The 26,569-nt window shown below is 41.9% G+C and overlaps 2 protein-coding genes across 2 annotated transcripts in view; one reads left to right on the top strand and one right to left on the bottom strand.

Annotated features, from left to right (window-relative positions):
- The window catches only part of TMEM192 (transmembrane protein 192), a 118,156-nt gene that overhangs the window by 22,887 nt on the left and 68,700 nt on the right, over positions 1-26,569 (top strand). Inside the window, exons 5-6 of the mRNA XM_058550311.1 lie at positions 5,209-5,311; positions 5,633-10,488. Of these exons, the coding sequence (XP_058406294.1) occupies positions 5,209-5,311; positions 5,633-5,771 (242 nt within the window). The 3' untranslated portion in view covers positions 5,772-10,488. The remainder of the gene's footprint in view (positions 1-5,208; positions 5,312-5,632; positions 10,489-26,569) is intronic.
- On the bottom strand, positions 15,449-25,862 carry LOC131411194 (tripartite motif-containing protein 75-like). The gene is given in 5 exon segments (XM_058549822.1): positions 15,449-15,480; positions 24,407-24,854; positions 24,857-25,173; positions 25,176-25,426; positions 25,428-25,862. Coding segments are annotated over 5 exon segments (1,410 nt in total). The 5' UTR covers positions 25,790-25,862.

Raw genomic sequence — 26,569 nt, 5'->3', positions numbered from 1 at the left:
TAGTGTAGGGTTTCTGCAAATAATTGAATTTCTTTAGAAGCTTCAAATATGACTATTTTTCCTCCATATCCTCAATAATAGGTTTACTTTTTAAATTATAATGTTCTTTTAAAGGCACTGTAGGCTCTGACAGGAGATTTAGGGAATAGCTTCTAGGGACAAAGGTTGCTGTTGTTCAGTGTCACAGAAAATTTAAGGTTGGTCCCTAATATATGCATTTTTCTTGCTTTTCTATACTAAAAAGATTTTAAAAGGTAGCTAGTTTTGATAACGTTGACAGTAACTCTTTAGGACATGATTCTTTGATATACTAATTCTAACCTAACTTTGACTAATTTATTTGCATTATAAGTGTGCAGTTAGAAACCAAGGTGGACTCTTCTCTTTGAGCACTAATTTGCTTGACTGCCTCTATAGGGGAACTTGGAACATAAAATTTAAAACAGTGTTGAGTTACTAAATTTGATTAGCTCTTCGTTCATTGGAAAATAAGGCAAAGATTCAATTAATGCTCCTCAGTTATCAGCCTTCCAGCAGCTGGTAAAACTGCCCTGAAGTTGTAAGAGCTTCAGTACAGGATGGAAGATGTAAATGGTGAACAGTCCACCTGTCTTTTAGTACTTTGATGTTCTCGCATGCATGCTTTCCTTGACTTATGATGGAAGGAGTGGAAGATTCTTGTTCCCTGCAGTTTGCATTGGTGTTATTGCCTGATCTGCGATCTAAAAAATGCTGAATGCATCCGATTTAATTTATTTTATTTTCTTTTTTTTAAACTTTTATTTATTTATTTTTCCCTCCAAAGCCCCAGTAGATAGTTGTATGTCATAGTTCCACACCCTTCTAGTTGCTGTATGTGGGACTCGGCCTCAGCATGGCCGGAAAAGTGGTGCGTCGGTGCGCGCCCGGGATCCGAACCCCGGGCCGCCAGCAGCGGAGCGCGTATTTAACCGCTAAGCCACGGGGCCGGCCCCAATTTAATTTATTTTAAATACTGCAAAGATGAGTCTTAAAGATACACTCTTTTTTTTTTTTTTTGTGAGGAAGATCAGCCCTGAGCTAACATCCATGCCAATCCTCCTCTTTTTGCTGAGGAAGACTGGCCCTGGGCTAACATCCATGCCCATCTTTCTCCACTTTATGTGGGATGCCGCCACAGCATGGCCTGACAAGCGGAGCACTGGTGCGTGCCCGGGATCTGAACCCCAGGCCGCCAGCAGCGGAACTCACGCACTTAACCGCTACACCACACGGCCGGCCCAAAGATGGACATTTTTATATTGTCAGACTATGAGTCTTTTTTTCCTGCCTCTTAATTTTTACTTTAATACTGTGTACCTATTATCTCTTGTGCCCCAATTCAGGAAGCTTAGACTTGTTCCAAGTTTGTTCCTTTATATAGGAATTATTATGTGGAAGACACCATTTTAGAGAGATAAGATATAAACATAGCTCAGATTCCCCGGCAGCCCTTATATAACAGTCGATTCTCTGCCTTTATCTTACTGGATGACAGTTGACACAGTTGATCACTCCCTCCTTGAAACGCTCTGGGACTCTGGCTTCCCTGGTTTCCTGCCTGCCTCCCTGGGCTCCATCTTCTCCTTTGTTGAGTGTTCTCCCTGACCTGTTGGTGGTGGAGCCCCGGGGCTCAGTCCCAGTCTCCTCTAACCTGGGAGCTGTAGCACCTCAGGTTTTGTGCCTGTGCCCTTTGAAGCTGTAGGTGCTTCTCATTTCTAACTTCCTTGCTGTACCTAAAAGTCAAGGGCTCCTAGTTATATGACCTCACTTTGTTCTTTTGTGTCATACGGCCTGGTCCTTCGTGGTCCTTTCTGATGAACCCTCTGCATATCGCCTAATGTTTTCACATTTCTCTTTAACCTCTTCGCTGTAGCTTCTTCAGCCTAGTTCTCAGCTGAGAGTGCACATCAGAATCATATGTGGAGCCTGGCAGTTCCACAAAAGGTTAAACATAGACTTATCATATGACTCAGCAATTGCACTTCTAGGTCTATATCCAAGAGAACTGGAAACATGTACATATCTACACAAAAGCTTGTACACAAATGTTCAAAGCAGCATTATTTATCATAGGCATATGGAAACAACCTAAATGATATTAGGATAAACTAATGAATAGATAAACAAAATGTGTTATATCCATATGATAGAATATTATTCAGCCATAAAAAGGAATGAATATATGAAGTACTAAACATGCTACAACATGGGTGAACCTTGAAAACATTATGCTAAGTGGAAGAAGCCAGTCACAAAGGACTGCATATTATATGATTCCATGTATATGAAATGTCCAGAACAGGCACATCTATAGCGATAAAAAATAGATTAGTGGTTGCTTAGAGCTGGGGAGGCAGGGAGCAAATGGAGAATCCTGCTAGTGGATACCAGCTTTCTTTCTGGGGTGATGAAAGTGTTCTAAATGTGATTGTGGAGATGGTTGCACAACTCTTTGAATATACTGAACCATTGAATTGTATACTTTAAATGGGTGAATTGCGTGGTATGTGAATCATATCTCAAAAGTTGTTATGAAAAAGGAAAGAATCTGGGGCCGGCCCTGTGGCTTAGTTCTTAAGTTTGCACACTCTGCTTCAGGGGCCCAGGGCTCGCGGGTGCAGACCTACATCAAGCCATGCTGTGGCGGCATCCCACATAGAAAATAGAGGAAGATTGGCACAGATGTTGGCTCAGAGACAATCTTCCTCAAGCGAAAAGAGGAAGATTGGCAATGGATGTTAGCTCAGGGCCAATCTTCTTCACCAGGAAAGAATCATATGTGGAGCTTTTCAAAAGTTTGGTGCCCGGGTCTAACCCACCACCCCTCCCCCTCCCCACATGTTGAATATTCTGGCTCATTTGGAGTTGCACATGTGATTCTCATGTTCAGTCTGAGTTGACAGTCACTGCCTTCATTAAGACCTGGCTCAACCCTTGCTGTTTCTTCCCCTGTAGCCTTCTCTGGTGGAGACTGCTGGTTCCAGCCAGGTCCCAGAGTTATTCAGACAGTACAGTAGCTGTTATTCAGAGATGCAAATTGTTCTGCTCTGTCTGTTGTCAGACCTGAGGAGTTGGAAGCCTTCATTGTTTCTGCTTATCTACCTCGTTGCAGCTGACTTCTGCCCACTTGCGTTAGTTTGCTAGGGCTGCCATAACAAAATGCCCAGACTGGGTGACTGAAACAGCAGAGTTATTTTCTCACAGTTGTGGAGGCTGGAAGTCCAAAATCAAGGTGTCGACAGATTTGGTTTCTCCTGAGGCCTCTCCTTGGCTTGTAGATGGCTGCCTTCTTGCTGTGTCCTCACGTGGCCTTTGCTCAGTGCAGGCGCATCCCTGGTGTCTCTTCCTCTATCAGATCGGGGCCCCACACTTTACCTCATTTAACTTGAATTACTTCACTAAAGGCCCTATCTCCACATTGGGGCTTAGGGTTTCAAATATGAATTTGGGGGGAACGCAATTCAGTCCGTGATGCCACTTATCCCAAAGAACTGCCAAGTTCATCAGTAGCCTCCAAACTGCCAAATTCACTGGATCCTCTACACGTCTTCACTTTTAGGGCAGTGAACACTGACTGCTCTTTCCTGATTCTGCTCCTACCTCTCTGGATATTTATTTACATTCTCTTTTAGCAGATTTTTCCCTGCTTTTTTAATATGGGTGGGTGGGTATCAGCATTCTCTCACTAGCCCTCATCCTTTTTCATTCGCCATATTTAGTTACCATCTATACACTAGTGGGCAGCCCCTAAATGAACAGAGCCACCCAAACCTTTATATTCATCTGCTTAGTGATCATTTCCATCTGCGTGTCCCATAGGTACCAACAAGATCAGAACTGAACTGAGCCTCCTCTCCTGTTCTTCAAAACCTTCCCCCATCCTCCCCCTCCTCCCCTATCTCAGCTAACAGTGGCAGCCTGCACCTCCCTAGGTGTCATCCTGGATTCTTCCTTCCACCTTAGTCTCCATCAGTGTTTCATCGGTCCTATTCAGTCCACCTGCCTCTCACATCTGTCTCCTTTCCTTTGTCAATGCCACTGCCTTGGTTAGGTATTCATCACGTCTTGCATGGATAATTCCAGGAGGCACACTACTGGTCTCCCTCCTTCTGTCCTCTGATTCATATTCCTTACTCCTGCCAGCGTGATCATGTTCATAGGTAACTCTGATCATTAACAACTTCCCTGTTCAGAGGTTTCTAATGGCCTGGGGAAGAAAAGCTGAAATCTTAGTGTGGCATAAAAGGCTCTCCACGAATTGGCTCCTGCCCATTCCTGCTCTTCAGGGATGATGACGAGATCCTTTTAATGACTGCTGTTTGCTCTCAGGATCTAATCTAAATGCCTTGGCATGGCCCACCAGCCACTCATGTCTTCCCTGCCTGCCTTTCCAGCCTCACCTGCTGTCGGTGCCCCACTCCCACAACCCTCGTACACACACGCCTTCTCAAGATCCTAAGCGTTTGTTCAGCCTCCTGCTGCACCTTCTTCTCCACTCCCCTAGCCTGTGTGATTACTTCCTGTGTTTCCCTCAAGGCTGGACTTGGGCCCCACCACTTCCTGCTCTCTGATCCTCCCTCCCGTCACCACTCCTGCTGAGTGAGGGGCTGCTCTCCAGGGCTGTCATAGCTCTTTGTACAAGCTTTGATTTTGGGTCCATTTCGTACTGTCTTGGAATGTAGGCTTATTATCTATATTTTTCCTTGGACTAGTAGCTCTTTTTCTAGGGTAGTGCCAACAGCGGAGGCTTTAAAGTCACGCTTCCTGGATTAGAACCCTGGCTGCGTCTCTGACTTTCCTGAGCTTCCCATTATTCGATTATAGAAAGTAAGAGAGATAAGAGCACCCGCCGCAGGGGCGGTTCTGAGAGCCTCATGGGGCAGTGCGCGTGAAGCAGTTCACCTGTGCCTTCTGTGTTTTAAGTGCACAAAAAATGGTAGCTGCTACTATTATTATCAATAAAAATGGTAATCCCTGTATTCCCAGCGCTTAGTACGGGCCTGGCACATCGTTGACTTTCAAATGTTTGAGTATGTCGATAAACAAACCTTTTTCTTCACTTTATGAAGCATTTTTATGCCTATTAACTTATTTGGAAAAAATAGCCAATGAATGTCATTTGACTAAATGGAAGTAGAGAATTTATCATAATTAGATAACCTGACAATAATGACTTTATTATTTTAGTGAAAATTCGAAAATTTAATAAATCCAAACCACAACCTGATGTACTTGAAGAAGAAAAAATCTATGCTCACCCCATCAATATTACCTCAGAGACTGGATTCAGGTAAGCTTTGGGTGGGGAGTAAAAGATTAGAGAAAGAGAATTAAAAGTTGTCCCTGGAAATCTAGAAACCATTCTATGCTTGGAGTTGACAACTTTGCATGTGTGCATTTAGAATTATGTTTGATTTGTTTACTTCTGTTCAGCTGTGGTAAAACCAAGTCTCGTGGAAGAATCCCATTTTGGAATCATGCCTTGGCTTATAATATCTAAGGAAAAGTAACAAATACAATATGCTGTACTGAAAACTGGTAGGGACCCATTTGCAAAGAGACTGAGTATTGGTGCATATGTGTGACCCATTAATATCTTGATTCTTTGCAGGACTCTCTCAAGCCTAGAAGAAGTTGTTGAAAAGCAAGGAGACATAATAGGATACTTGAAGCGACACAACGCGCTGTTGAGTAAGCGGCTGTTGGCTTTCACTTCCTGTGACCTAAGCCCTCAGCCAAGTAGAATGTGAGAGGCTCCAGGTAAAGACAGCTATTCCAGAGGAATCCAGAGGAATTTAAGACAATGGCTACCTGACAAGCTGTCATAGGCAATTGAAGCTTTTGCCAAGCAACGTTTTACAATTTTTGCTGGAAGCCTGAATTTGGTTCTCACCTGTGTGGCTATTTAATACGTAAGGGCTTGTGGATCATTTGCAAGATACTTTGTAGAGCCTCGATAACTCGAGGACAATGTCTGTTTTGCACATTTTGAAATTATTTAACTGCTTGGTTTATCCTAGGATCAAAAGCATAGTTTAAACATCTCCTTGGCCAACACTTCTTCCACAGGACATTAGAACCCTGTAATAATTTGGCTATTTATAGAGGAAGTCTGACATGACAATCTAGTTAAAACAGGGCTTTGGTCAAGTAAGATCTTCCCACTTTTAAACTGATGAGAGAAGTCGTTATTCTTGTGGTTAATGTTTTTTCCGACGGAGCCTTATCCTGTATTTTATATGCTTGTGTGGTATTGGATGACAGCTTAGCCCAGGTAGCTTTTATAAAGAATTTTCTCACTGTAGGACCAAGGTCTCATTAGGTGATTTACTATGCAAACTCCTACAGTTTCTTATTCTCCAGAAATAGGATATGCAGATGACTTGGACCAGTGTTCGACTGACCAGTGTTAGAATGACCAGTGTTAGACTGACCGATGCTGCTTGTTACATCAGCGGCATCTCCAGTGGCAACAACTGAAATACTTAGAGAAGACTTGAAACTTTCTCTTTATTTTCACCCTTCTTCAGGAAGTTGCCGTGTATTTCTGTATTAACTATACCTTCATTGGATCTATAAGTTCAGTTATAGGAAAGGGATCTTTTGAGGCTTTAAATTTGTCTAAAAAGAAAAAAGACACTTTTTTAGTCTTGGATTATATTTAAAAATTATGGTGGGAATAAAATGTCATATCAACTTATATGCAGATGTTAAACATATCTAATTCTCCAGATACAATGAAGCATTTCTATGAGTAAATGGCATTATTTCTCCAGTTTTCCTAGTGTGCCCCTTTAACTGATCAGTTTGCTATTGGCACCTTCACATGCTGCCTTCGAAAGACTGGTTGAAAGCTTAACGTGATGAGGGGAGGGGATGTTGTGATAATGTATGCTGCTAATAGTTTTCGGTCATTAGCTGAATAATCAATATGTGATTTGAAAACTCTTGAGCTATGCACAACTGTTTGACAAGGGATGTGTTCATTTGGTCACATCTGCTGTTACTTACAGAGGGCAAACACCTGTTTCCTTCAGCTACAGCCATTGCTGGGGCATTCTAAAAGTTTTCTACTAAGGTAAAGGTGATTACGCATCCTCTACCGGTAATATCGTTGAATCCCCAAAATGACAACATTCACAAACTAAAGCCAAAATTGTGTTTTTAAAATTCAGATTGTATCCTAGTTTCCTGACTTTTCCTCCCTCCCTTCATCTTTCCTCCTTTTTTTAATAAGTACGTCTCTAAGCCACTGCCTTCTCTGGAAATCTGTCTCTATGTTCTGGAAGAGCCTATAAACTTTGCCTTCAGCTGTCTTCCTTTTCAAAAAGAAAACACTGGTGGTAGATGATGAATTCTTATTTATTTTTAGATTCAATTTGGACCTATAGTCAGTTTCTAAGGTTTATGGGATGAACTTTGGTTTATAGAGAAAGGAAAAGTTAAAAAGTTAGAATACTCAGGTTCTGGTGTGTTGTCTGTATAACCTCCAATACTCTTTTCTAAACTGAATAATGAACATTTCAAACAATAAAGTGAAAGTAAGTATCAGAATTAGCAAAAAAGAAAAATGACCAAAACAATGTAAGTGTGTTAAGCATTCTATTCACCAGGCAGGTACTGTGCTAGCACGATGGATACAAAAATTAAGAAGAAAGATCCTGGTTTGTAGTTTACATTCTAAGGAGGGAGAGGACTAGGATTTCGAGGCTCTGTGCTAAGTGAAATAATGCTGGTCAGCCAAGGTACTATAGGGGCTCCAGGTCAGACAGTACCCTAGGGAGGAAGGGGGCTGTAGGATTTCCAGGCAAATTAATGAGTATGGGGCTGGCCCGGTGGCGTAGCGGTTAAGTGCACGCTCTGCTTCAGTGGCCAGGGGTTTGCTGGTTCGGATCCTGGGCACGCATCAATGCTCCGCTCGTCACGCCATGCTGTGGCGGCGTCCCATATAAAGTAGAGGAAGATGGGCACAGATGTTAGCTCAGGGCCAATCTTCCTCAGCAAAAAAAGAGGAAGATCAGCATGGGTGTTAGCTCAGGGCTGATCTTCCTCACACATGCACACACACACACACAAAAATTAATGAGTAAAGAAGGCAGACGGCTACAAATGATCATAAGCACGGTGTATAGCTTGAACCAAAAGTGTGAGGTAGGACATGGGAGGAGAGGTGGAGAGTGTCAGATCTTGGAGGGTTTTGATGCTTTCTGTGCTGCGGGGCCTGCTCTGGAGTGGGAGCCACTGAGGGGTTGTAAGCAAGCAAGTAGCAGCGATCAGATTGTAGTGCAATGCGGACGGAAGATGGGCGGCAGAAAGATGGCCCTGAGCTCAGGCAGGTATAGTAACATTTTATTAAAAGTATATCTGTATATATGTGTGGATATATTTCTATATTGTTAATTTTGAGATTTTATTTCAAATGACAATAGCAACGTGACTTCTTGAGTTAAAAGCTCATTATTTTTTAATGGCAATACTGAAAAATATAAAGGAAAAAATTATTTGAAATCCCACCACCAAGAAATTGTACTAATTTATACTGCTTGTTGTCCATACCCTTACCGATTGTGGAGGTTATCAGTCTTTTTAATCCTAGCCCATCTGATGGATTAAAAAAAGAAAGTCATTGTTTCAAATTGCATTCCTGTGAATACTAATGAAGTTGAGCCTTTTTTCCCCATATTCTTTGGCCTTTTATAAATCTTTTGTGATATGCATATTTGTCTTTTGCTTATTATTCTCCTAGGATATTCTTTTTCTTAAAAACATAATCTTCCTTAATATATAAGGAAAGTCATCAGTTTATATTTGTTGGAAACATTTCCTAGTTTGTTTTGGGTTCTTTTGCCATGACTCTTCAAACACGCAGCACTGGTGAAAACGTTCACACAGATGAATCTGTAAACCACGTCAGATATCTTCTGTCATGTGAGAGCCAGTAGGGGCTCGAGTGAATATATATATATATATTTTTTTTGTGAGGAAGATTAGCCCTGAGCTAACATCCATTGCCAGTCCTCCTCTTTTTGCTGAGGAAGATTGGCCCTGGGCTGACATTCATGCCCATATTCCTCTACCTTATCTTCCTATACCTTACCTCAACACTGTTATGTTAGTGATCTCAGAACCTGATCAGAGACGCTTTTTTAAGTCTTGAATACACAACTCCCATCTGGTAGGCTCTTAAATTCTTGAGGAAATAAACCTTGAATATATGACAATCACAGAAATCTCAAAACATTCCCTAGGTTTCCTAAGGAAAATTGTTTTGTTTTATTTGTAAACCAGAGAAGCCTGTCTCTAATTCTTCTCCTCCCATTCTCTCTAATCCAGTCTAGGTTTTTACCCTCCTACTCCACTGAAACTGGTCTTGTCAACGTTACCCATACCTTCCTTCCATATTGCTTAAGCGAGGGACGAGTGCATAGGTCTCCTCTTAACCGATGAGCAGCATTCATCTCTGTTGATCACTCCCTACTTGATTAATTTCTTCATTCTGGCTTGTGGTTCACTACTGTCTCTTAGTTTTCTTCCAGCTTCACTGGCTTCTTGTTTTGTCTCCTTTGCAGATTCCTTATCTGTCTTCTTTGTTAGTGTGCTCCAGGGCTCAGTCCCTGGGCCTCTTTCTTCTCCATCAACACTCACCCTCTTGGTGATCTCACACAGTCTCATGGTTTTAATATAGTCTACAAGCTGTCAGCTCCCAAATGTGCATCTCCAGCTGAGTTTTCTCCCTGAACGCCAAACTCATACACCCAGCTACCTCCTTTAGCTCTCCACTTGGATGTCTAAAAGACATCTCATACATAGGATGTCCAGAGCTGAGCTATCCTCTACAGCCTTCTCCATCTCCATAATGGTAGCTCCTCTTCCTCTCACACCCCGCATACAATCCATCAGCAAATCCCGCTGGCTTTTCCTTTAAAATAGATCCAAAATCTGTCTTCTTCACGTGAATTATGGTAATAGTCTCTTAAGTGGTCTTTCAGCTTCTAACCACCACTACCTCCCCCACCAACACACACACATAAAAAACATCAATGTTTAATACAGCAGCCAAAGAGCTCCTTCTAAAATGTACATCAGATCATGTTACTCTAATGGTTCCCTACCTCTGTAAAAAGCAAAGTCCTGATGATGACCTCTCAGGGGTCGTGGGAAGCACAGGTAACAAACTGGACTTGGGATTGGCTTCTGAAGTGTGTGCATGCGTGGGGGTGGCAGTCTTGTAGAACTGAACCCTTAACCTATGAGATCTGACACTATCTCCAGGTAGATGGTTTCAGAATTGAGTTAAATTGTAGGACACCCAGCTGATGTCGCAGAATTGGTTCACGTGTGGAAAATCCACAGATCTAATGTCAAAAGTGAAGCAGTGTGTAGTAGAGGATTGAGAGTAGAGAAGAAACATAGGCAAAAGTGTGTTTTTCCCTTACACAGGCAAGGGCAGAATTCTCTAGTATAAAAGTTTCTACAAATCCTAAGAAAAAGAAGGGACTGCCACCAAAAGGGCCAAATATATGAACAGACTTCACAGGAAAGGAAAAACAAATGCTTCATAAGCCTTTGAGAAGATGACAAACCTCAGTCACAATAAGAGAAATGCTAATTGACCTACACTGAGATAGCAAACCAGATATGTGAAAATGTTACTACTCCCTGTGAGCAAGGGTTTGGGTAAACAAGCCGTCTCATGTGTCCTATTGGGACATGTAAATTGGTGACCCCTGTGGAAGGCAAATGTAGAAATATCTGTTAAAATCACAAATGGGTATGTCCTTTGACCCAGCAATTCCACTTCCAGGAATTTATCCTAGGGATATACTCCCACTATGCTAAAGCATTAATTGCACGATTATTTGTAATAGCCAAGATCAGAATACAGATTAAACGTCCATCAGTAGAGGATTGGTTAAATAACACCATCAAAAAGAATGAGGCAACCTTCTATTTACCAAGAAGAAATAATCTCCAAATAATGTTTTTGAGTAAAACCAGGTACAAAGTGGAGAGCATGCTACCATTTGTGTTAGAAGATATGTGGGGCCGGCCAGGTGGCGCAAGTGGTTAAGTGTGTGCGCTCCGCTTCAGCGGCCCAGAGTTTGCGGGTTCGGATCCTGGGTGCGTACCGACGCACCGCTTGGTAAGCCATGCTATGGCAGTGTCCCATATAAAGTAGAGGAAGATGGGCACAGATGTTAGCTCAGGGCCACTCTTCCTCAAGCAAAAGGGAGGAATGGCATCGGATGTTAGCTCAGGGCTAGTCCTCCTCACACAAAAAAAAGAAAAGATATGTGTACGTTTTCCTTACATATGCATTTCCCTATATATGCACTGACTGTCTCTAAATCTATAAAAACTAGTCTTTTTGGTTGCCTCTGAGAAGGGGAACTGGGTGGCTAGGAGACAGGGTGGCAGTGAGAATTCATTGTATATCCCTTTCTACCTTTTGAATTTTGAAACTTGACCTTTATACCTATTCAGATATTAAATTTAAGATTTAAAAAAGCAGGGCCGGCCCGGTGGCTTAGCGGTTAAGTGCACGCGCTCCGCTGCTGGCGGCCCGGGTTCGGATCCCGGGCGTGCACCGACGCACCGCTTCTCCGGCCATGCTGAGGCCGCGTCCCACATACAGCAACTAGAGGGATGTGCAGCTATGACATACAACTATCTGCTGGGGCTTTGGGGGAAAAAAATAAATAAATAAAATCTTTAAAAAAAAAAAAAGATTTAAAAAAGCAAAGAAAAATAAACAAAGGACAAATACATACAGCTTGTAAATGAAAGACAGTGGCCAAAAAATATATGAAAAGATATCTTACTTTACTACCTATCAGGGAAATGTTAGTTAAATAGGGTATTTTTTCCAAGTCAGAGTAGCAGGGGTGAAGAGATTGGTTACATCTGGTTTGGGCAGGAGTGTGCACAAATGGACCCGTGGGTATGGCAATAATGGCCATATAATTGGAACAGCATTTTCAGTGGTAATTTGATCCAATAATTTTGACTCCAACAATCTTTCCTACAAAAGTATTCATGTGTGAAAGGTTACATGAGTGAAGGTTTACTTCAGTATTGTTTCATATCGAGCATATGAAATAATGTATAGATTCAATAGATGAATCTTTAAAGTTGTGATGGATTCATGGCATGAAACTGTGTAGCATTTTAAAAAATGATGTAGATATCTATAGATATATATATGACCCAACATGAAGTAATGCCTCTAATATATTAAGTAAAAAAGCAGATTGAATTGTTGAATATATATGTATAATGTCATGACATCCCACTTAAGTTAAAAATGGTGTGTGTGTATGTGTGTGTAAATCGATAGAAGTAAGTCCAGAAGGATATGAAACAAACTTAGTAGTTCACACTGGAAAGAGTATGTGATTATGGAGTGGGAGAATGAAAGGCGGAAGGGTTGAACAAGGAGAAGAAAATAAAATGAAAGGATTTTTGGCTGTTGATTCTATTTCTGTATTATTTAAAACTTTTACAGTGACTATGTATTATTTTCTAATTAATAAAGAAATGTTCAACATGTATTACATAAAAAACGTAAATAACTCAATATATTTAGTACAACTGCTTTTTAAGTAATAATACATGCCATTAATACAAAGAAAACCTAATACTTACAAGAAAAGATGGTGGGTGGATCGAATATACAAATTTACTACTGTTTCCTCTTAAACCCTGCTAAAATGATAGTAAAGAATTTTTTAAGGCATAAACTCACAATGACCAAAGAATAGGAGAGGAAGCAACAATAAAAAATGTGGAGGTTGTAAAGTAACAAAACACTTCCGAAGCCTTACCAGTCCTGCTCAAAGTGTGGTCTGTGGTCTGGTGCTGCTCCGCCAACTGTGACCAGTCCATGAGAAGACAGGGCAAGTCTTGAGCCAGAAGTTAATCAACTTTGTCACTAAACATTGTTGAGATCCAGCTGACTTTTTTTTTCGTAGTAAGGTTTCTCAGTAAAGGGAGCAATGTATTGGTTTACATTCTGGTGCAAACTCCTTATCTCCTGGAGGACCAGTAACAAGTAGTTCACGGACTGGCTACTTGAGTAGCACTGGTCTATGTTAACTGTCTCTGGTTCCTCTCCTCCAGTTCTCTCTTGAACCCGCATTTCTATCTGACTTTTTCCTCGATTGCTCCACAGAAACTACTGTTGTCAGGGTCACTAGAGGCCTCCATGTTGCTAAACCAGTTCTCACCCCTCGTTGTCCTGGATCTCAGCAGCATCTGAGTTTATCACGCCCTCCTTGATATACTTTCTTTACTTGGCCTCCAGGTCACCACTATCTTTTCTTTTCTTCCCACCTTACTGATGATTTCTTCTCAGTCTCCTTTGCTTTTCCTCTTTTTCTATACCCAGTTTTAACATTTCTATTCCATAAAATTTACTGTTGGTATGCAGTTCCATGACTTCTGAAAAACGTATGGATAAAGTTATATCACCAATACCATTATAGTAATAGGGTGAGACTTTGGGGGAGGTTGCGATGAGGTGAATCATGTATTTTGCATGGGGGACAGATGTGAATCTTTGCATGTGGGGCCAGAGGATAGGCTGTGGTAGACAAGATAATGTGCACCCCTCACCCCCAAAGATTTTCATGTCTAATCCCAAGAACCCATGAATATGTTACCTTACATGGCAAAAGGGATTTTGCAGGTGTGATTAAATTAAGTATCATGAAAGATGGGGAGATTATCTCAAAGTGCTTGGGTGGGCTCAATGTAATCACAAGGGTCCTTATAAGGGATAGAAGAAGGCAGGGGAGTCAGAGTCAGTGAAGGAGATAGGACAAGGGAAGTAGAAGTCAGAGAGATTTGAATATGCTGCACTGCTGGCCTTGAAGATGGAGGAAGGGACCATGATCCAAAGAGTACAGGTGCCCTCTATAGGCTGGAAAAGGCGAGACAGAAATAATCCATTTCTTTCCTAAAGCCTCCAGAAGGAATGCAGCCCTGCCAACACCTTGATTTTAAGACAGTTGACCTCTGAACTGTAAGATAATAAATTTTGTTGTTTTAAGCCACAAATTTGTGGTTAATTTGTTACAGCAACAGTAGGAAACTATTATAGCAATCAAGATAAAGAAGAGTTTCATCACCCTTTCTCCCAAAATATCCTAGTTATACGTTCACTTTGGAGTCAAACTCTCCCCCCACTCTTAATTGCTGGCATGGATTGATCTGTTCTCCCACTCTACAGTTTTGTCTTTTCCAGAAGGTCATATAAATTGAATCATATAGTATGCAGCCTTTGGAGTCTGTCTTCTTTCACTTAGTATAATACATTTGAGATCCATCCATGTCATGAATACCAATACTTCCTTCCTTTTTGTTGCTGAATAGTATTTCATGAATGTGCCAGTTTGTTTATCCATTTCCCAGTTGAAGGACATTTGGGTTGCTTCCAGTTTGGAGTTATTATGAATAGAGCTGCTATAAACATTTGCATAAAAGTTTTTGTGTGACCTTTGCTCCAGTGAAGTTTTCATTTTATTTGGGTAAATACTGAGGAGTGGGATTGCTGAGTCATAGGGTGAGTGTACCTTTAACTTGAAAAGAAGAGCTGCCAAACTATTTTCCAAAGTAACTGTACCACTTGTCATTCCTGCCAGCCACATATGAGTTCCAGTTTCTCTGCATACTTGCCAACACTTGTCATTGTCACTTTTTAAAAATTTTAGCTATTCTAATAAGTGTGTAATAGTATCTTATTGTGGTTTTTTTTTTTTTTTTGCTGAGGAAGACCAGCTCTGAGCTAACATCTATTGCCAATCCTCCTCCTTTTTTTTTTTTTCCCCAAAGCCCCAGTAGGTAGTTGTACGTCATAGTTGCACATTCCTCTAGTTGCTGTACGTGGGACGTGGCCTCAGCATGGCCAGAGAAGCGGTACGTCGGTGCGCACCCGGGATCCGAACCCGGGCTGCCAGTAGCCGAGCGTGCGCACTTAACCGCTAAGCCACGGGGCCAGCCCTTATTGTGTTTTTAATGTGCAATTCACCATTGGCTAGGAGGTTGGGCGTCTTTTCATGGGTTTATTTACCATGCTTGTTTTTGATTAAATGTCTAATTATTTATTCATTTTTTATTGATTTGTTTGCTTTCCTATTGTTGATTTTTAAGAGTTCTTTATATGTTTGGATCTGCCTCTCGCATGAGCCACTCAGGAGTTGTCTGGGACTTCATAGGGGTTTACATTCTAGTTTATTTCTCAAAGCATTTGCTGTACTTTGTTGGGTTGTTCCCTTATGTGCAGTTTAGGAGTAAGCCTGTAACTACTCACAGAATTAGGGAATTCCCTTTTCCACTTCTCTCCTCCTTTTGCCCCACTCTCTGACTCCCTTCTCCAATTACCTATGGCCAGAAAGATGGGGTTTTCTTGCAAATTCAGCCTCCCATGCTATTGTGCAGTTTTGAGCAACTGGGCCTGCCCTACAAACAAAAAAGCAAAAGAGAAAAAATAACAGGGGATCCTCCCCAATCCTTGCAAGTAGGGGGTCCCTTTTCCCGGTTCCCCAGCCTGGGAGTGCAGTTCCCCAACTGGGGCTGGGGCTGATCTCTGGGCAGAGCTAGGAGAGAAAAACAGAGAAAGAAGTCACTCCTCAGGGGCCCTTTTCCCAGTCCTCTGACAAGATGGATTTCTCTGAGTTTTTGCTATCTTTGATTCATCATCTCAGGTCTAAGCTGGGTGATAAAGGAGGAAAAACCCCAGGAAATTCACTACCACCTTACAGGTTGCTCTTCAAGTTGTGCCTTCCCTCCTCAGTCCACCTGCCATTACTTACTTTTCAGGGTCCTCAGGTAATTGCTTTTTGTATTTTGTCCAGGTTTTTAGTTGAAATCAGTGAGAGAGGTAGCCTGCAGCAGGCATTTTGGTTGGCATCTGAAGTTTCTCTCCCTGGATTTTCAAGGTTGGAGAGCCCAAGGGCTCAGTCCTGGGCGCTCTTCTCATCTCTGTCTACACACTCTCCCTTTGTGATTTTGTCCAGTTTCATTGTCTTAAATAATCTCCCAAATTTGTGTCGTCAGTCTGGCTCTTTCTCCTGAACTCCAGAACTGCTTGTCCAACTGCTTCATTGACACTTGGATATCCAATAAACATCACAAAGTTAGCACTTCCGAAACTGAACTCCTCATGTCCCCTGCCCCAAACCTGCTGCAGTCTGTCTTCCCCATTTCAGTAAATGGCAAGTCCATCCCTGCCTTTGTTCAGGGCAAAAAATTTGAGGTCTTCCTTAATTCCTGAGAGAGATGGAGAACCAGCACTTTGGATTTGCATTATTAATGAGAAGTAGTAAATAATACATAGAACACTAAGCTCAAATGGAGGAAGATTAACCTGAGAAAAAATTAAAAGTTGGGTAGAAAAGGAAAAATGATCAGACATGGATGAGCATTAACTGTCATAACTTAAACACTGAATAGTAAGTTAACCAAAACAATAATAAAAATAAATGAAGGATTTGGGGAAATGGTGATAAATAAATGGCAAGCAATAGGATATATTGGAGCATATGAGGAAGCCATTTGGTGTAAAACTAATTCGGCCTGACCTTGTTTTTCCAAAAAGTGCCAGAGGCCTCTGTTCATTCATTGTGTATCTGCTTTAAGCAATTAACGTCTCAAAGATAAGAACAAATGCCCTTAAGATATGGATGCAACTTTCCCCACATTGGCATTTCCTTAAGGGTAAGCATTTCTCCCTAGGCTAGGATTTGATTGCTGTCCTATGACCTGCAATCCTGTGCTCATCCTGTGACCACCCAACTCGAGACAACAGATCTGCCGCCAGCCAGGCCCATGGACACGATACCTGCGGTGTCCATCAATCACTGTGCCGACAGGTCAAGCTTGCGACTGTTGTAAGAGAGACATTGCAATCATATGTGATACATTGATGTATATATATAACCTATATAACCACTCTGTACACCCCACTTCTTTGGAGTGCTCCATTTCTTTGTGAAAGGACTCTCCCGGGCTATATGGTCATCAAAAGTTGGCTCATAATAAACTCACCCAAATTTTGATTTATAGATTGGTTATGGATTTTTGCATCGACAATGGAAAGACTGCATGTGTGTGGTTGGGATGGAGGGTGGAAGGCTGTGGATCATGTCTAAATCTGAAAAAACCAAGTAGCAATAGAAGGATATTGTTTAGAGAGATGGAGAAAAATACCAAAAGAAACTCTAAAGAGTTGAAAGTAGTTGTCTCTGAGGAGAGAGAGTTGGGAGGGTAGAGAATGCTGTTTTTTATAAGTTGAGTAGAACTTTTTGGCTTTAAAGTATATGCATGTATAACTTTTATAAGAATCAAAATGGGGCCGGCCCGGTGGCGCAAGCGGTTAAGTGTGCGCGTGCTCCACTGCGGCGGCCTGGGGTTCGCCAGTTTGGATCCCGGGCGCGCACCGACGCACTGCTTGGCAGTCCGTGCTGTGGTGGCATCCCATATAAAGTGGAGGAAGATGGGATGTTAGCCCAGGGCCAGTCTTCCTCAGCAAAAAAGAGGAGGATTGGCAGATGTTAGCACAGGGTTGATCTCCTCACAAAAAAAAAAAGAAAAAGAATCAAAATGGTGGAGGATACACACCAGACTGTTAGATGATTAACAATGATTGTTTTTGTGGATGGAGGGAATCTTTCATTTTCTAAATTACATGTTACTATAAAGCTTGAATTTTTTTTAAGAAGCATGTATCCATTATATAGTTCTACTTTAAAATCATAAATTATATTAGTCAGTGTTCTCCAGAGAAACAGAACCAATAGGATGTAGAGAGAGAGAGAGAGAGAGAGAGAGAGAGAGATTAATTATGAGGAATTGGTTCCTTTGATTATGGAGGCTGAGAAGTCTTGTGATCTCCCATGACAAATGGGAAACCCAGGAATACTGGTAGTGTAATTCAGTCTGAGTCTGAAGGCTTGAGAACCATGGGAGCTAATGGTGTAAATCCCAGTCTGAGGGCAGGAGAAGATGAGATGAGATATGGCAACTCAAGCAGACAGGCAGGAAAAAAAAAAAGGGACGAATTCCTCCTTCCTCTGCCTTTTGTTCCTCAACAGATTGGATGATGCCCACCTACATTGGGGAGGGCAATCTACTTGTATCCACTGATTCAAATGCTAATCTCATCTGGAAACACCCTCACAGACACACCCAGAAAGAATGTTTAATCTGGGTACCCCACGGCCAGTCAAGGTAACACATAAAATTAACCTTCGCATAAAGGTGTAAGAAAATATTGGAGACCATTTTTAAAATCTTGGTGTAGGAAATGACTTTCTAAACATGACTTGAAACCAGAACCCACGAAATTTTAAATGTCTTTTATAGTAATTTATACCAATAAAAATTTTTTTAAGTGAATAAATATGTAGATAAAAATATAAATATGTAGAAAAATACTAGAGTCTATCAGATGGGTAACTCCTTCCACCTCTTATAATGAATTTACAAAACTCTAATCTCATCCCATCCATCCTCATCACCTTCTTTTTTTTTTTGTTGTTGTTGTTGTTGTAAGGAAGATCAGCCCTGAGCTAACATCCGTACTAATCCTCCTCTTTTTGCTGAGGAAGACCGGCTCTGAGCTAACATCTATTGCCAATCCTCCTCCTTTTTTGTCCCCCAAAGCCCCAGTAGACAGCCGCATGTCATAGTTGCATATCCTTCTAGTTGCTGTATGTGGGACGCGGCCTCAGCATGGCCGGACAAGTGGTGCGTCGGTGCGCGCCCAGGATCCGAACCCGGGCTGCCAGCAGCGGAGCGCGCGCACTTAACTGCTAAGCCATGGGGCCGGCCCTTCACCTTCTTTTTAAGTCAAGGCGTTACCTCTCCAGGTCAAAGGCCAAACATTCCTCTTGTGATCTGAACTCCATCCTCTTTCCTTCTAAACTTTAACACACTGATTCTCACTTTTGAATCTCAGGACCCCTTTACACTTGTAGGGGAGGAAAAATAATTTTCCCCCTACCCTTCTAAGTTTTTCTACTTTCTCCCCCCTACTCCCACCCCCACAGTAATAAAACACTAACAGGAGAAAAACAAACAGAAGTTTAATAACATGTATAAACTTGTTACATGTTACCTCCTGTATACATGGGAGATACCCAGGAAAACTGAGTGACTCCTGGAATGGCCTAAGCCACCACCTCAAATACCATCTCCAGCTAAAGACAAAGATGCTGGGGAGGGAGCCAGTTATGGGAGATCACCAGGAAAAGCACAGTAAACAAGGGTAAGGTTGTTAAGCAGATTTAAGTCCATGCCGTCCCCATTGATGAGAGTTTCTAGAGATTTCATCATCCCTTCTTCCTGGTACAGAGAGGGAGACACCCTTACAAATGGAGATTTTCCTTATAAATGTAAATATCTCTTACAGAAGGGTAACTTTTGTAAAATTCTTTTTTTTTGTAAAAAAAAAAATAACCAGCTCAAGATAATCCTTATGACAAACAGGTATATTTTGGGGTGGCATAAGGATTATTTTGAGCTGATTATTTTGAAAAACTGCAGACATACATAGTGATACAGGCTCAAGACAAGGTTGACATGAGGGAAGCCATTGTAGAAAAGAAACCCTATTGTAACTTTGAGTGACCTCTGACAAACTAACCCAGCTAGATCTGCACCCTCCAGGAGATCTAACTGCTATGTAGATTTTACGACCTCTGCTTGTGCATGTACCTCCCAGCTGTGATAAGATGATAACTTTGTTCTTTTGAGTTCCCTAGGAATGTGATGACCCCTGAACAGAGAATCTAGGCTAATAGCCATCATCAGTGGAAACTGAAAGATCTGGTGTGTCGACTCCCAGTCTGTAACACCAGAAGGTCAACATTCCTAACCCTCTCCCCTATATAACTGCTGTAAGATTTTGTGCCCCTTTAAGATGGTTTTTTCCAGACATTAGTCAGCCATCTTCCCTCTTGCTAGCAAGCTGTAATAAAAAAATTCCTTTTCTCCTACCACCTTGCCTCCTGACTATTGGCATGTCTTGCTGCGAGCAGAAGGCCCCATGTTGGGCGGTAATAATAGGAGAAGCTCTGAAAACAGCATAGAAATTATCCTTTTGTAATGGAAATGTACATTAGAAAGGGGGCCTGAACCAGGCAGAGGGCTAATGGCAGAGATCACCTCACCTGAGAGACTTACCTGCATGGCAGAGCAACCTTTGTTTACCCAACATTTCTTCATCTCACCTTCATGAATTGCCTTCCCCGCCTTTGAAGCCCCAGACCCCTGATCCTTTCCTTAGCTCAGGATGATGTATAAATCTCAATCTTCTGGCTGCTTTTTGAATCATATCTGTGGGGCTCCTGGATGTACATACATACATATGTAATTAAAATTTCTTTTATTACAGACAAGGTTTCACCCAAAAACCTAGAAGAGTGGAGGGAAAATTATTTTTTCTCTCCTACACCACCACTAAAAGTTGAGGACCCCAAAAGAGCTTTTTTGTATGTGGATAATATCTATTGGTAGTTGCAATTAGAAATTAAATCTAAACAAAATTCAAGTCACTTAAAAATAATAAACCCATCAAATATTAACATGGAAAACATTTTAATGAAAAATAACTATATTTGCAACACACACACACAGTGAGAAGAATGACATTGTTCTACACTTTTGCAGACATTAAAGCCACCCAAAACTGTACTTCCTCCAAATTTAACTGACACATCTCCACTTTCATGTCTGGGACTTCTCAGCACTATCTGGTAGAGCTGACCATTTTGTTAGCTGACCACAGTCTCTTTAAAAACTCTCTGGTTTCAACACCACAGTGGATGACTTCCCTCCACCTCGCCAGTCCCTGCTCCTCAGTCTTCTGATGGCTTCTCAGCCAATCCTATGAAGTTTGTGATTTTCACTCTCTGTTCTTTTTCCAGGTTTTCTTATCTAGCCCCAGTGCTCCAGGTTCTGTGCATTTACTGATGACTCCTAAATTTAGATTCCCAGCTCAGAACAATAATCTGAATGTTAGAATGATATAGCCAATGAGACAGAAATCTGACTGTATTCAGTTCCCTGCTTCAAGCCCCCCTCAGTGGCTTCCTATTGTTCTTAAATCCTTCCTGTACTTGCAAGGCTCCTATGGTCTGCTTTCTTCCAATTTTTTTATCCCTAATATTGGCCTTATTACAGATTAGGTCATATAAAGAGGACTTTATATATACTAATTTACATATGCCAAGAAATTGCCATATATATATATATATACACACACACACACACACACACACACACACACACACATATATACACACAAAAATGTCAACCCTGTTAACAAGAGGTTTGTGTGTATGTGTCTGTATGGGTCAGGGAGTAGGGGAGAGGGTTACACCAATAATTTCTATTTATACACCTGTTATTTGTGTGTTTTTGTTTTTTATTTTTGCTGGGGAAGAATCACCCTGAGAAACATCCGTACCAAGCTTCCTCTTTTTTGTATGTGTGCCACTGCCACAGCATGGCTGACGAATGGTGTAGGTCCCCGCCCAGGATCCAAACCTGGGCCCCCAAAGCAGAGTGCACTGAACTTAACCACTATGCCACGGGGCTGGCCCTTTTTGTGTTTTTTTTTTTAATTACAATAAGCATGTTGTATTACCAGTGTAATGATGAAAAATAATTGTTCTGGGCCGGCCTGGTGGCATAGCAGTTAAGTTCATGTGCTCCGCTTCAGCAGCCCCAGGTTCACAGGTTCGGATCCTGGGCATGGATCTACACACCACTTGTCAAGCCATGCTGTGGCAGGCCAGCCCCGTGGCTTAGCGGTTAAGTGCACGAGCTCCCCTACTGGCGGCCCGGGTTTGGATCCCAGGCGCGCACTGATGCACCTCTTGTCCGGCCATGCTGAGGCTGCGTCCCACATACAGCAACTAGTAGGATGTGCAATTATGACATACAACTATCTATTGGGGCTTTGGGGAGAAAAAGGGAAAAAAAAAAAAAGGAGGAGGATTGGCATGGATGTTAGCTCAGGGCTCATCTTCCTCACAAAAAAACAAAAAAACAAACAAACAAAAAAGCCATGTTGTGGCGGCGTCCCATATAAAGTAGAGGAAGATGGGCACGGATGTTAGCCCAGGGCCAATCTTCCTCAGCAAAAAAGAGGAGGATTGGCAGCAGATGTTATCTTAGGGCTAATCTTCCTCAAAATAAAAAAAAAGTTGTCCAATTGAAAACAGAAAGAAAGCAAAATGTAGTCCTGAAAAGTTCATCATAATTCATATATATAAGACTTGACATTAGACAAAAGAAGCAAAATGTTTTTCATTATACTATTACAGTAAAAAACATAATATAAAGCCAATACAGAGCCCACTTGATAACTGCTCAAAGGACATCCAATCTGCACTCAATTCTAAGGAAGTGGACAGTTACTATCTGTAGTTCAATAATAGCTAGTTTCTCAAACCTCAAGAAATTTGCAACTAGCCCAAAATCAACACTACAAACCTATTTTGACAAGACAGGAAAGATAAATATGTTCATTCAACTATAAATGTGCCCATTCAAGGTGTAGGTGGCAGAGTCCATTCGGAAACCTCCCCTCAGGGCACAAAGATAAAGAGAAACACTTTTGCTTGTTCTTTTTATTTCAGGTACAAAGAATAGTACATAAAGTAAATGTCTATGCACCATCACCAAGATTCAATAGTTATCAATATTTTGTCACACCTGGCTTCATTTATTCCCCTCCTTCCCCCCTCTTTTTTGTTGGAGTTCTATAATGAAAATCATAAAAACACAACTTCCCCCTTATATGTCTTACTATGACCTTGTAGGAATCAGGGCATTTCCTGAATCCTCATGTTATCACATCTAACAAAATGAACAGGTCCCTGACATCACATAATGCCCACCGTACTCACATTGCCCTTACCGAGTCAGAAATGTCTTTTTCAGTTGTTCAAATCAGGCTCCAAAAAAAGATCCACACATTGACTATATCTATTTTCCTCAAAAATATAAAGATTTTTCATGGGAGAGAAAAACAAGGGGAAATAACATCAACATCATGTCAAGAGGGAAAAAAGGCTAAGGTATATAGTTTTGTTCAAAATAGGGAAAGATATGAAAGTTAACTTTGCTGCATACACACATCCATATGTAATTTCATCTTCATAACTTTCTTGCAAAATAAGGATTATCTACATTTTGCAAATGAGTTTAAGTCTACCATGGAAAATGAGCAGGACCTAGGTCCTTCTGGTGAAGTTAGTGTAGTGTCCCAGAGTTTAAACATGTACTATGGACATCTTTTGTAATGGCCTAGTGCCTACCGTTCAGAGTTCTTTTGAAATACTGCCACTCCTGGGATATAGGTAGGGCTCAATAAATGTTAGCTATATTTGTAAGAAAATTCTGAATAAAAATAGGTACACCATCATGCTTGCATATTTTTTATTACCCAGTGACTCATCTTTTATTCTCTGACATGGTATCTAACTGTAATGTCTGTTATTAATAAAACTTTACAATGCTCCACAAGGTTATAATAAGTCACCATGCTGTAAAATACAATGCATAATAGCAAAGAATTTAGGATGAAATGAAAATTATGTATAGAGTTTCTAAGAAAGCTGATGTGGTGTGTGCCACCTGTAAGAGATAATGGAAAAAATGTCAAATCCTGATGTGTTAAAGGCTTGCTCTATGACGCCCACCCCACCTCTTTCAATTGTGCCGTTTGGTAAAACTAAGGTTACAATCTGCTCCCTGGGTGTAGACAGCTTGGATGTGGCAGGAATAGCACAATCCAACCTTTATAGAGATGACCCCACATTGACTGCTTCTCTTTTGGTTTAATCCCTTGCAAACTCCATCCGCACTTTCTGACGATCTTAAACAGTCAGCCTCATATCCAGCAAACCCCTGCAACAGTCCTGGAGAGAGGCATTACTAGCACTGTTTTCTGGATAGTTGTTGAAACTTTCTTCATGAGGAGTAAAAAATTGGGATGATTAGATTGACTGGCGTTTTAATATAACAGCTTACCCACCTTCCATTATTAAAAAAACCAAAACTATAGAGGCTGGCCCAGTGGCGCAAGGCAGTTAAGTGCACGCGCTCCGCTGTGGCGGCCCAGGGTTCGCCCGTTTGGATCCGGGCGCTCACCAATGCACTGCTTGGCAAGCCGTGCTGTGGCGGCGTCCCATATAAAGTGGAGGAAGATGGGCACGGATGTCAGCTCAGGGCCAGTCTTCCTCAGCAAAAAAAGGAGGAGGATTGGCAGATGTTAGCACAGGGTTGATCTCCTCACAAAAAAAAACACAAAAACCAAAACTATTAAAGTGATCTAGCCTGTCAGGGAGTTTCCATTCACAATCTGTTCCTGTACAGATTCTGAGAGGTTTTGAATCAGGTTCTACGTGGAAATAAGGCCTCAGAGGTCTAGTAAAATTGTCAGTGATGGTATAGATATGAGATTTCTCAGTCATGTTATAAAATGAGATCTCACCCAGCTCGTAGTCTAGGAAAACGCCAATGCTTCTGGGTTTCACTTCTAACAGTAGAGGGCTTGGAACAGCTCCTGGTGCATCATAACTATCTCCTTGCAGTCGAATCCTCCAGCATCCCTGCCGGACTGATGGAGGTCTCCTCGCCTTCGTGGGAAGAGAGTCTTTGCAAACCCTGATAGCCCATTCAGACTGGTCTCCCACTTCTATCTCCCAGAAATGCCTGCCAGAATGAAGATATGGAAAACTCAGCACAACTGCGTTGACTGTAAATCTTTTTGGAAAATCAGGAACGTTTTGTTTTCTCTTTGTAAATCTCACACTTTTTTTTTATCCTCAGAGACCATCAGGTGAGGGTGTGCTGTCTCAGGGTCTAGAATTATATCTACTCTAAATTTCTGTATAATTTTCTGCAAAGCAGAATGCTGGAGGGGGAAACTGCAGCCTTCTCTCCTTAACTGAATGGAAAAGATTGATGGGCTCATCTCATCCTCAGACTTCCGGTGGAAATTCTTAATTTGTGAGAGCAATTCCACTTCAGACAGCACACTGTTCTCTACTGCCTTACTTAGTAGAACTTTGAGGGTCGAAATGTAGTCTGAAAATGGGGTTATGTTTGCACTGAGTTTCTGTTGAGTGTCCTTCTCTTAGCTAACCTTGAGAGAACTGCCTCTTGATCATGGTCTAAGAACTGCTTCAGGTGCTCAAATTCAGAGACTAATTCCTGCCTTGGGTTTTCCATCTTCTGTCTCAGTTCTAAGGGTTTTTTGCTTTGAATGCTTATTAATTTCTGAACGTCTGCCACCTGCGTCTTCAGGGACTCGATGTAACTGCTGAGTCTCTGCCTGTGATGAGAGGCGGCTTCCTCCAGGGGCCTCACCTGGTGGCCCTGGTGGTTGGGGCTGAGTGCACAGGGGACACAGCACCTCTAGGTCCTCCTCACAGAAGAGGGTCAGGAGCTGGTTGTGCTTCTCACACAAGTGCCTGTCTTCCTGCCTGTTCTTCTTGCTCCTGGTGATGTGGAGGAGCTTGGTGATGTCAATCATCCTTCCCAGCTGGATGTTGCTCCTGAAGTGCCTCTGTTGGCATGGGTGACGGCAGACAGGGCAAGGGAACATGTCCCATAGATCTTCCCAGGACTGTTGGATGCAAGATCGACAGAAGTTGTGGCCACATTCGATGGTGCCAGGGTCTCTCAGATAATCTAGACAGATGGGACAGTTGGCTTCTGCCTGGAGTCCTGCCAGGGCTGTTTCAACTGCCATTGGGCCGTGAATGAAGGACTGGACTGAAGGGGGTTTCTTCAGGAGGCTGGGGTCTGCAGTGAGAAATGGATACACCCTCAAATCTCAGTCCTCATTTTGCTGGCAGCCCATCAAGTCCTGTGAGTCTTCAGACCTTTTATTTCCAGCTGCCAAGAGGAGCTCTTTCCCACGGCCTGCAGCTAGTCACAGGTCAACTGGCCAGTCACTCCTCCAGCCTTTAGAAACTCAGAGAAAATGAAGCCAAGCTAAGAAGCTTTCTTGGTCAGGAGAACTCTTGTTGCCTCTGTAGGGGAAGAGGGAGAATCTCCCTCTGCCCTTTCCCTTAAGGTTCCTCTGGATGGCCAAATAATTAAAAAGACAGGTTAGCAGGAGAAAATAATACCAAGTTTAATAACATGTATACATGGGAGAAACCAGGGACACTGAGTTTCTCAACACAACAGCAGAGATTCTCGTCTTAAATACCATCTTCAGCCAAAGACAAAGGAGGATGCTGGGGGTGGGGGGAATCAGTTACGGGAGATTACCAGAAAAGCACAGTAAACAAGAATAAGGTTATTATGCAGATTTAAGGCCTCACCTTTCACACTGATAAGTCTTTAGAGATGAGGCCATCCCCCCCCACTCCCAGCACAGAGAGGGAGATACATTTACAAATGGAGATTTCCCTTATAAATGTAAATGTCTGGCAACTTCCAGCAGGGCCAGGCAGAGAATGTGGCCAGGAAGAGACAGAATTTTGATAAGAGGGTCTTGGTGCCTTTCCTATTGTAACATCTA

This window comes from Diceros bicornis, chromosome 11, assembly GCF_020826845.1.
Source record: "Diceros bicornis minor isolate mBicDic1 chromosome 11, mDicBic1.mat.cur, whole genome shotgun sequence".
NCBI lineage: Eukaryota > Metazoa > Chordata > Mammalia > Perissodactyla > Rhinocerotidae > Diceros > Diceros bicornis.
The sequence above is the reverse complement of the archived record's forward strand: the minus strand, read 5'-3'. Positions and strand labels throughout refer to the sequence as shown.